Source organism: Amblyomma americanum, chromosome 4 (assembly GCF_052857255.1).
Source record: "Amblyomma americanum isolate KBUSLIRL-KWMA chromosome 4, ASM5285725v1, whole genome shotgun sequence".
Lineage (NCBI taxonomy): Eukaryota > Metazoa > Arthropoda > Arachnida > Ixodida > Ixodidae > Amblyomma > Amblyomma americanum.
In genome coordinates this window covers 218,251,839-218,263,745 of record NC_135500.1, presented here as the reverse complement: position 1 = coordinate 218,263,745, position 11,907 = coordinate 218,251,839, and the positions used below count along the sequence as shown (strand labels likewise).

The 11,907-nt window shown below is 44.4% G+C and overlaps 1 protein-coding gene across 2 annotated transcripts in view; it reads right to left on the bottom strand.

Annotated features, from left to right (window-relative positions):
• Positions 1–6,441: 6,441 nt before the first annotated feature.
• The window catches only part of Tmem131 (Transmembrane protein 131), a 71,240-nt gene continuing 65,774 nt past the window's right edge, over positions 6,442–11,907 (bottom strand). For both annotated transcript variants that reach the window (XM_077663429.1, XM_077663430.1), the window contains 2 exons: positions 10,262–10,507; positions 6,442–9,695 (listed from right to left, as the gene is read on the bottom strand). In XM_077663429.1, the coding sequence (XP_077519555.1) occupies positions 9,468–9,695; positions 10,262–10,507 (474 nt within the window). In that variant the 3' untranslated portion in view covers positions 6,442–9,467. The remainder of the gene's footprint in view (positions 9,696–10,261; positions 10,508–11,907) is intronic.

The window sequence follows — 11,907 nt, the reverse complement described above, 5'->3', positions numbered from 1 at the left end:
GATATCATGCTACAGCTGAAACATATAATCGAGACACAAACTGGAGACACGATCGGAATAGTGGCAGGCCTCGATGTGGCGAAAGCTTTTGATAACGTCCGTCACAACGCTATCCTAGATAACCTCAGTGGGCTGGGGGTAAGAAGCCGGACCTACAATTACATTAAAGACGGACAGAACAGCTATCAGCATTGGCAATTGTAGACGGAAAAGGGTTCGACTCGGAGCCCGTGGATCGCAGGGATCACAGGGATCGGTGCTATACTCATCCATCCTTTTTAACATAGCTATGATCGCGGCTTACCGAGCAAGCTGGCACAGATAGAGGGACTTCACCATATAGTATCTATGCAGCTAGACGATGTCATGCTCTTGATGAACCAGGGAAGTGATGGCTATAGAGGAAGTCTTACAGACGGCGGTACACGTACAGTACTCACGGATTGAAATAGGACATTCGGAGCGCTAGCCTTGCAGTGCCACGCAGGCATGTGGTAAACCACAGGCCGGCTCGTTGGCGACTGGAAGGAACAATTCTGCTTTGTAGATGTTCTCCCCCTCGCGCCATACCACAATGCACCACCTTGGTTCCATGAGCATCTACGGGCGGCGCTCCATGAAGCGACGGCCACGCGCTCCGAATGTCCTATTTCAATCCGTGAGTACTGTACATGATAGAGGAATACTTGAAGGACAATAAGGGACTTGTGTGTTCCGCTGAAAAATCGGAACTCCTGACGGTGACAACACAAGCGCAGAAAACAAGGGAAATCCGATCATCACTGTTAGGTACCAAGGGTGGACGGCATACACATACTGGGGCTACACGTGAAGTCCACAAGAAGCAACGCCCAAGCATTGGAAAGAATCCAACAGAGTGCACAGCACACTAGCAGGCTTATTCACCGCGTCGTAAACAAGCAGGCTGGCATAAAGGACGCATATATGCTCAAGCTATAAATACAAGCTTTTGTAATCAGCAGGAGCGTTTTTGTTACGCCGTATCTCAAACTTATACTGTCTCTGCACTGTAAGCACTTAGAGCTGATTATGAGAAAGAGTGTCAAGGTAGCTCTGGGGCTGCAGCAATGGGCTTCGACTATAAAGATCATAGCCTTAGGTGTGTCGAATACCATAGACCAGCTCCAAGAAGCTGCGCTCACTGGACACTGCAGTTTCATTGGTACGTTAACGATCACGAAGACGGGTAGATATATCCTCAGGCAGTTTGGGTACTCTCCCACGCAGATGATGGAACTTGAGGTGGGAATTCCTGCAGAAGTGAGGTAGAAAATAAAGATCCCTCCTATATGCACCCTCTCTTCATAAGGAACACAGGAAAGACAGGGCGGAAATGATGCATCAGAAATACGCAGGGCAGCAGGATGTCGTGTATACTGATGCGGCAGAGCATGCCGGACAGATAGCCAAGGTGAAGTGGTCGCAAAGGAAGGTGCCCGGTTAGTAAGTAGCTGCACACTCAGAAGAGGTACGACCACAATGGTGGAAGAGGCGGCCATCACTCTCGCGCTTACATAAAAAGAGGTCATCAGTGACTTTAAGGAAGCGATACGCAATTTTGATTTAGGCAGATCTAGTATCGCCAGTGACAGCATGCATGTCTAATGGTAAAATTGAGAATCTGATCGTCTTGATTTGGACGCCTGTGTGCCGAACCCTTCAGGGTAATAAAAGAGCTCATGAGCTCTTCCAAGGGCTGACCTTCCGGCCGATCTTTGTCACTCCCTGCGAGAATGGATAGGTTTCAGAAAACGAGCGGCTATACTCTTTCCACGATATCACACAGTTCTACAGAATTAGCAGACAGGAATATCCAGAACCACACAGGAAACTCAGCAAGAAGGAGGAAGCAGCATGGAGGCAGTTGAAGATGGACATCTTTCCAAACCCAGCCACACTGAGTGAGCTTCTGCCGGGCTTAAACGACGGCAAATATAGGGACTGTGGAGAACATGTGACCCTAGCCTATATGATGTGGGCATGTGCCCAATCCACCATTTTAGTGGATAGTAAGGAGTCGTGGGAAACTTTGCTATGCAGCCAGGGCCTGGAAGAGCAGAAGACCATCATCAGGCAAGGCTTCAAAACAGCCAGGTCCTAAGGGACCTCGGCCGTCTGACAAGGATGGGAGGACAAGTCTGCCCTCCTGATACTTGATCTGAATTCAATAAAGTTTTTCTACGCTATGCTATGCTATAGGCCACAACATGGCTCTGCTACATTGCCGTTCGCTTCAAAATGGTGTTAACTCGTCCTTTTCAGTAAGATTTTGAACATCTCACAGTTTGAAAAGGGTGGCAACAAATTAAGTTTGGTGTGGATGTGGTTATGGTTTTCACGACACCTCACTAATTGTCAATTGCATCGTCAAGGTTTTGTGCCCTTTCGAGCTGAAACAACAAGAAACCACTTATTGGAAAAACTAAGGTTGTTGGCCACTCTAAAGGATATGCGGCTCGCTAGGGAGATTATTGGGACATCATTCATTCACAAGATAGGAAGTGATAAGTGTATCAATGACACGTCAGTTGTTCTGCTAGGAAGAAAATCTATATTTGGTGCTATAAGTAACATGTTTGGTTTTGTTGCTAGAATGTGGGCGTGTTCCCTTTGCCCAGATTATCTTGGTTCAGTTTACCTTAGTTCAAGGTCTGGTCTTTATCGATTCAGTTATCTGACTGCCTTTTCAATCAATCGAAAGCTGGGTATGTGCGATCGCGCGTCGATGGTTCTTCTAGCATGTATTTTCGGTTTCAGTTCTTTCAGTCGCAAGTTAGCGCTTGTCCTAGCTGTGTCCCTCTTTCCTTGTTTTGTTGTGCAGACGTGCTAAGCCTCCCTTCAAGGTCATTCCTATCCATATAGTCCAACTTCCACATTGCTCAAGTTCTTTCCAGCAGTAAATGTGTACTTTACTGCTGCAAAAACATCACCATTGCCAGAAAGAGCCAGAGAATCAATTAGGTGGTTGAAATTATTGTGGGGCTCACAAACAGCACCTCTTTCCAGTTCCTTTCACTTTTTCCTTCATCCCTCCCCTCACGGCGCAGTTCGGTTCGAATCATAGAGTTGATAAGTTAATAGTTCGGATGTTTGCCGAAGTGTGAGACGGTCAATGAAACAAAGCCTACTTTGATTGGAAACTGAACGTTTATAAGCTAAAATTACTGATAATTGAAATAGTTATTCGAATGAACCAAACAGTGTATGTTCAAAATGATCTAAAACGAATCACCCTGAAGCTTTCTAATAGTTTTCGAATAATTGGTGCGAAGTTCGAATAAGGCCTTCCGTATTAGCTCAGGTCAGCCAAGGAGAGAGTGACATCCTACAAGGAAATTACAATCCAATTCAAGTAAGACAGACAAATCTTCCTGGAATCCCATAGATCTCTAGGTAAAACACAAGTCAGTTGGCAGCAGCTCCAAACGGACACTTTCTTTCATCCATACATTTACTCCAAATGGTTCCCAGAGCAGTTCAGCCCCGTCTGTTCTCTCCGCGGACACCAAAAGGCAGACACACCACACATCTTGTACTCAAGCAATCAAGACAAGCCATCAAAGAGTCTGCAGCTCTCCTCCCAATCGCAGTGGGAGGCAGTGCTGCTCAGCTCAGACCGGGCCGAACGACATTGACACCAATTCGCGCCTAAAACCTCTTCAATAAAGTTTATCTCCTCCTCCTTCCAGGACTATTTTAAAAACAGGGACCATACATGCTGTGTTACCATGCTGCCGCGATCAGATTGCTTGGGATGTGTGCATATACAGGAACACTAGCGGGATGCGTTGACTTAAAATGGGATGGAGGGTTCAGCTCCACAGTGTGGTCCATTCGCATGATGGAGCTCGTAATCCTCATACATGGCCTCAGAGATTGGACGACACGGCAGGGCCCAGGCATGCAGGTTCAGCAAACCCAGCTTTTATGCCTTACCTTGGAGGCCATAGCGCCTTGTACGCAAAAAACTCTCGCCCGTCTCAAGCACCGAGATGCGGCGCTAGTTTATTATCTTCCGTTATCAACACTAAAAGGTACTTTTCCTATGAGCGTAAACATGACGATGGTAGTTAATGCACTGACTTCATGTTGCGACCCCCCAAATGGAGATCAGTGTTGATCCTTTCAACAAATATAGCTATAACTGCAAAAGCAGCGTTTTGTTGTTCCTTAGACTTGCTCACTAAAAATTTGCAAAAGTAGCAAATATTTGTCAAAATATTCGATTTGTATTCGATTAGGCAACAAAACTACACTGTTCACATTCGATTCATTTTGGAAAAAGTACTATTTGCACACCTCTATTTTTTTGCTATTAAACAAACATCAATAAAGTAACAAAGATGCAAAAAATAAACTTTTTAACAAGGAAAATTATATGGAGTTGTAATAGTATTTAATGTCCCTATAAACTGTGGTTTTTGCCACCGTAATACGACCACAAAAGTCGTGGATGCAAACCTGTATGAAAATCTATTGTCCTCTGAAAAAGTCCAACCTTTCTTAACTAAAAAAAATGTGCGGAATTTGTGCCAGTGGTGTTCTGTTTTGCGTTAAATTTTAATCTTAAGACCAACATGAAATATTACCCACGGTTGCAGATAAATTACCACAATTCCTCCCCACTTCTTGTCGTGCACCACCCATCACACCCCTCTTATATAATCATATCAGCTTTAGGGCTCTAATAGCACTGCCATTAACCAGTAACCTTCTCATAAATGGGCCTGCAATACCATTCACAAAAAGGTTAACACTTCAGCTGCTGTGTACTGCAAGAGGAGTCTTTGCACAAGTTACCATGCACCCATGCAGTTGCAAGAACATGCCTGGCCACTGAACCAAATTACTCTTATGCAGAACTTTAGCACATAAATACGTGCAGCTGGATGTAGTGCAGAAAGAATTAAGTCACGTTCAAAGTGCATCAGCTGTACAACAGAGGGCTACCTGTAACTTTCGAAAACCCAGCAGTTGCAGCACTATATGAAATACTAACAGGCGGCAATCATGGATACTTCCTTCATCTTACATCCATGGTTTGCGGCCATTGACCCGGAGGTATTCATCACAAGGGCTTAAAAAGCCAAGCTGCGCCTCGCCCGTAGTCACACCGTGAAGAAGGGACCGAGCCGGTCCCAAAACGTGTTTTGAACCTGGTTGGCGTCAGTCATCTTTCTACTAAATGGATACTTATAGTTGAGCAACATACACATAACATCCATGTTGATATTGAAAGCCATTATCGCATAAAATTGATCACTTTAAATGGCAAAAAATAGGTGCTTATAAGAAAGAATGTGAAATAACATATGCATCACCAAAACAGACTCATTGGTGAGAAGTAGCAGGTGGGGTCATGTCCTGTTGTGGTGGTATTGACGCTAGATGATGCCGTGCCATATGTCCTCGTGCCCAATACGAACTCTTTACGATAATGGCATGGAAAAGTAGACTAGTTGAGACACTAATGTCAAAGTAGGTCTCAATTCTTTCTTTCGCATGGAACTTTCAATTGAGAAGGCAAAAAAAAACAGTTAAGCTTCTCAACTCACCACTGCTTTGATGCCACAGCGTGGTTCACATGGGCAGAACTCTTACATCGTAGCTCCAATAGCATCCCAATGCTTCTTGCATTGAAAGCTGCATTGGGTCTGCAACAAATAGTTGTAGGTTGCTTAATTACCATTACCGATGAGAATGCGATAGTATAGGGTCCTTTAATTGAATTTCACTGCTTCCAATCTCCTGCCATTTTATATGGCTTGCTGCATGCTCGTCTGATGGCGCTTGCACGCACGTGGACGGAAGATGATGAAGACAACAGCTTCCAAACCACAGGGCAAGAGACTGGCAGTTAACACGCGTGAACGTAGGTGGCCGACGAGGATGACATTCCAAGCACAGGGGGACGCTAAGCTGTGCAATGACTTAGTGGCCTGTTCGCACCACCGCAGGTTCATCTCCTCTCCCCTGGCTACGTCGTTTGTTATTTCTTTACTTTCAGCCGCCTGGCTCCATGGTTATTGCGCTCGGCTGCTGACCTGAGAGACGCGGGTTCAATCCCGGCCATGGAAGTCGAATTTCGATGGAGGCGAAACTCTAGAGGCCCATGTACTGTGCGATGTCAGTGCACGCTAAAGAATCCAAAGTGGTTCAAATTTCCACGATCTCTTCACTACGGTGTCCCTGATAGCCAGGGTTGGTTTGGGACGGTAAACCCCTATAAACCTTCAGTTTCTTCCCTAGGTGTGACTTCGGTCACCAATAACACTTGCTTTCCGCTTAATGAGGCTCTTGTACCATCGCATAAAACGTACTTAGACCATGGTAGAGCACAGCATCAGCACAGTATGTTACAAAAGTCACGATACTATGCACACAAGAACTCTGAGAAAGTAAGACAAAAACCCAGAGAAGTGTGGTGACAGGCTCTCTTTATTTCTATGAGCCAATAACGAAGCTCCGATAGAAACTCCTCTCAGTTTGTCAAAACGAACTCTGAAACACTCGGGTGGCAACAGCACAGCAGGCGGCAGTGTCAACCAGTTAGCCAACCGCAGCAGCCAAGCAGGCATAGTAATTTTGCATTTTTCTTAAAACACGGGAACAGGTCACGTCTGCTCTAACACAGCATTAAGCACACATAAATCCACTCCAGCACAAACAATGCTCACACAAAGGGTCTGCATGTCCTTGCAAGCCCACCGCTACACAGAGAACATAAAAGACAACACAGTTAAGTAGGAAAGCTCCACAGTATGCTGTGCAAGCAATGCTTCTTGCAGCATCAACAGAAACACAGCTGTATTTAGCAGTGCTTTACAACATGGCCAAGGAGCCTCAATGTGAATGCAACTCTAAGGATGCGTAACTAAACGCATGAAGTATCTACTCCTTCAAGTCTTTTTCTTTTAACACGCAACTACATGAATTTCAGAACTGTCGCAATGCTAAAAACTTCTTTGCACACTGCTTTGGCAGAAGCTGTAACGATTCATACACTCCAAAATGATAAAAATAAATTAGTCTGTTCACAAACAGCAATAAAACATGTCAGCAGTTAAAGCTTCACAGTCCAGTGGGCACAAATAACTTTTTTTTTTCATAATGATATGATTATTATCTTTTTGCTAATCAAGCCATCACAACATCAGGACGATAATATCTTTTACAAGAGAACGAGGAAAGGATGAGAGAATTCTCATTCCTCGGGAAGATATACTGGAGGTGATGAAGGAATAACAAGAGGGGAGGTCAATCCACACACGGTGCAATCAAATTCAGGCCTGGTTGATACTTGCTCCAGGAATGGCCTTATAATGACACCAACAAAATTATGATTGCAGAAGTTTGTGCAAAATGAAGTTTGTGCAAAATATACCTCTTCGAATCGAGGCTTTTGAATCACCAGCCCTGCATGGCCCCGATCATCTCTGCATTAAAGAAACAAAGCAAAAGTAGTGCAATGTAACAGGGCAGAAACCAAGCCTATAACTTTCACACTAGATGGACTGCACTGGCAACATAGCTACATTGCACACAAACACACACACATACATACACACACAAATGCAAATGTGTAAGAGGACTAAGGAACTGCACTAAGGATACTTGATAAACTGAAACTTCTACAGCCAGCAACAATTTTTTTAAAGATTTAGAGAACCTTGACTAGCAACAACTGAGGTATGCATTAAAATAAAAACACCTCTAGTTTTAAGGAAAAAAAAGAAATAAGGGTGCCAGTACTCAAAACTCAAGGGATGCAAATACATTTCTTTCTTGCAAAAACCTACTCCAAGTTATATTTACAGGCAATTTCAGAATCGTGTTCGATTAAAAGCACAGCAACAGAGCAGTGCTAGCCATGTTTCGCTTGTTCACCTTCCATTCAGTAACAAGCACTCCTCCGAGTTGGGGCATATAAAGGAATGCAATAAGAACTTGCCTGCAGCACCTTCAGTGAATTAAATTTCTGCGGCAATGAATTACAACGAAAGCAGTACTGGCACTGCTGCGAAAAACATTTTTGCCATGTCTGCATCACTGCATTACTGCATGTAAGGATACAATTACAGCAAGCACCGGATGAAAGGTTCACTTCTTCATCATCGTTTACTTCTTGATTTCATCAAATCAGCCCACCTTTTCTCATTTATTTAAGCATCTTACTCATCCCTCACTTCATAGTTTTTATGCCCTAAAGCAATAAACATCACTTCCAAAAAAAAAAAAAAAGTGTACAAGCACTTCAATAAGTACTAACCAGCAGAGGCAGCAAAACTTTTGTTTTCCCCTTGTGGAAACAACCAAGCAACTAACACTGCTTTCAACATCAGCGTATGTTTCATGCTTTAGAAAAATTTGAGCAGCTGAATTGCTGAAGGTGCCCAATCATGAACCTGTAGCTAAACTACATGTGGCGGTCTCCCAAGTAGAGAAATAGGTAAGACATTGTTGCCGTACAAGGACATGCCATCAAGCTCTAATCTCAATAACCACACACACAAAAAAAGTGAGAATAATGTGCACTGAATGTTAGAATGAAGAATCCTCATTCACCCAACTCAACAATGCAAAAATAATACAATACTTCCTAAAAAGCAAGTGTCTGAAGCCTTAATTGTCATTTCCCTACATGGCTGCCAACGTACGTAGCACATGAGCCATGGCACGAAATCTCGGTGCTGACGTGCTACGTTCACATTTCACGCAACAAAAACACAGGCAACTCAAATAGGTTGCACTAAGACCTCACCATTCACCCTCAAATCTGAGCATCACTGCTGAAATAAACAAAGCTCAGAGAATGGCACAGACCATGGGGCTACCAATGCTAAAATGATGGCATCCATATTACAGCTTGCTACTGAGACATACTGTAGACAGACATACTGTAGGTGTATGTCTACGCTGTAGACATACACCGCTAACTGAATGAAATGTCTCGTGCAGACTTCTTTCACTTCACTTAGTGCTCCTTTCTAAGACAGTCAAACAATGCACAGCACTCCTACGAACGACAAACAATGCTTCATTCAAGGGCAGCTATGGTGAAAGAGACTCGCACATGTAAATTTGGTGCAGTGTAGTTTTCGAATGTGGTGCATGGTCTTCAGATGGTGTGTTACTCAAGGCATGAACAAATAGATGTGACACGATAAAACAGAGTGTGCTTCAACCAACAATGCCAGCTCCACAACATCCTGGCAATTCAAAAGCATATGTAAAGGTTTCTAATCCAAGCTTTGTAGCCCAATCTTGAGGACTTGGTTGCAAGTTGTCAATGGTCAGTCTTACAACAGGTATGTACAAACTAACAGCAACAGACAGGAGGGGGAACAGAACAACTCTTTGCCAAGACACAAAAAGCTCACTGTGAAAGTATTGCTGGGGAGTTTGTGTGTGCTGGGAAGCGGTGGGCGCTGTTTCCTCTCTTCTGTTCAAAACGATTTGTCCTGCCACCCCAAGGGGGCCTGTGGACTCTTGCTGTTTGTGCTGCTGCTGCTTCCACCAGTACCGTTGCCACTGCTTGATGCATGGGTCAATGACGCCGGCATCGGGGCACTGTCCTGAAATAGGCTGTAGTTCCATGGACGAGATATGCCAGTTGGCTGCTGTTGTGTCCAAATGCTGTGCGAAAGCCCTGTGCTCAGACCACCAGCACTTAGCTGAAAAAAAAAAAAAACGCCGTCGGAAGAGAATGAGACAAGCTCTGCATATGGTACAGTTTTAGGATTTCCAAGCAACAGCTTTCCATACTTGGAAGAGAAGTTGTACACAAAATGTGCAGCAAAACCAGAGCCAAGAAAGCAAAATAATATGAACAAACATGCAAAATAAACACACCCATCAGAATGATGCCAGATGGTGCAACTTTCCTGCTCAACATCTGCAGCAAATAAAGGTAATACAAGAATTTCAGCAAAGCTGTCTGGTGGGCTAGTAAGCCTAGCCCACAAGGGAAGCTTGGCCAAACAGCACCATGGCTGATGTGTTTGGTTATCACAATGTGGGGTCAACAACTATTTTTCCAAGCATTTCACCTCGGGGAAGGTCCGGCACCAGACAAAGGGAACGGTGCCCATTGGAAGATAAGTGGGCATCCGGTGGCACTGGGGATCGAGCCCTACGTCTTGTGCATACAAAGTGAATGCTCAAGCCACTAGGCCGCCGTAGTTTGTAAAAATCTTAGGAATCTTCCAAAACCCAAAACACACAGCAGCAAGTAACTTACGGGGTCAAAACACATGGCTGGGTCCAAGCTGGCATCTGGCGAGTCCATTCCTAGCGAATGCACCATGTTGGCCAAGGACTCGGTTGGTGATGTGTCCCCATGAGGGCCGCTGCTGCTCGGTGACAGAGTTCCAGTTGCAGATGACAATGCCACACTGGTGGGGTTGCTCCACCAGTTAGATCCCCACACAGAGGGAAGCGGTGGAGCCGGGGCAGGTGGCGTCGCTGCTGGTTCCCAGAAGTGGTTCTGGAACAAAAGCAGCACTCCGAGGTTACAACAAACCCCTTTCATAATTCATTAAGCTGGCTCCCACACGTTGCACTAATCATGGCACACTGGCCATCAGTAAAACAATAAAAAAGTGTTTAACTTGCATGTTACTGCTTCACACATGTATACTGTACCATCACGGGAACTACGTGAGCGTATTTCAATACGTAAAACACACAAACTACAGCTATAATATTCCGTGTTAAAAGCTCGCTGTCCCGCATGCAGCCAAGTAAACATTTATTTCTTTATCTTTCATTCCAATTAAGGGCCCAGTTGGGCATTACACAGGGGTGGGGAAACCGATCAAAAAGTATCAATTTAAGGAGAAAGTGAATGTGGTAGTTGATACCTTCTTGCCCTTCCACTGCCCAACTTAAGAACATTTAACAAAAAAAAAATACAACAGCCTTTTAAAAAAAGAAACAGGAAATGTACTATTACATGGGACTGCCCTTTCGTCGACCACCACTGATGATTTGTTCAACAACAACAACAAGCAAAGGGGCAAAGAACATGGCACCACCTCTCCAAGGAATAGCCCATAAATGTTTCTGGTTGAAACATTGTACAGTAACAGCAGTACAGATTTAAAGCTTGCTCTTGGAGTAGAGGTCAGCTGAAAGAGGACACGAAGTTGTTCCAGATGCTCAGATACTCCAAATATCTCACAGGAGGAAGATACAAGGTGGAACGTACTACACTGTGAAAGCGAAAAACAAGGTCCATCATTACAGTGAAAGGTCACTGATTCAAACTCCACTAATTTGAATTTCTGCATAATTCGAACAGTACGAATTTGTCCGTTCACGCTCCATACTGCAGCCTTTGTAAACATAGCCTGTTAATTTGAACGCGAAGTGGTTCCGCCACCGATAATTCGAACTACTATGTGCCGCTGCACCTGGCAGCTTGGCCTGACACCACCAAGACTGAAGGCATCTCCCTGTGCCCCTTTCCACAGGCCCAATATCACCACAGTGAGATCGACGATAAATCGAGCAACACATCGCACTGTGGCAAAAACAAGGAACACTAGAGCAACTTATGTCGTTTTGTGCATGTATGCTCTCTTGTTCAGTGTTCTTTTGTTGTCAAGCATCATCTGCCAACACTATGGTGGTTGTGGCGGATGAATGCGTGTTCTGTGCATCTTCGGACATCATCTTGGTGGTGTTTTCTATGAGGAATACTTCACAGCAAGCAAGAAAAGCAATTTGCCATTAGCCCTATCCCATGTGACGCAATACCGTGAAAGGTGTTGTGTGTGAATGAGTGGCCTCTACTGAAAAGAATGACAAAGAGAAAAATGTGCCCTTGTGTGATAGCTTCCTAATGAGTATACAAGCATTTAAGCTGCAAGTAATATGGGTGGC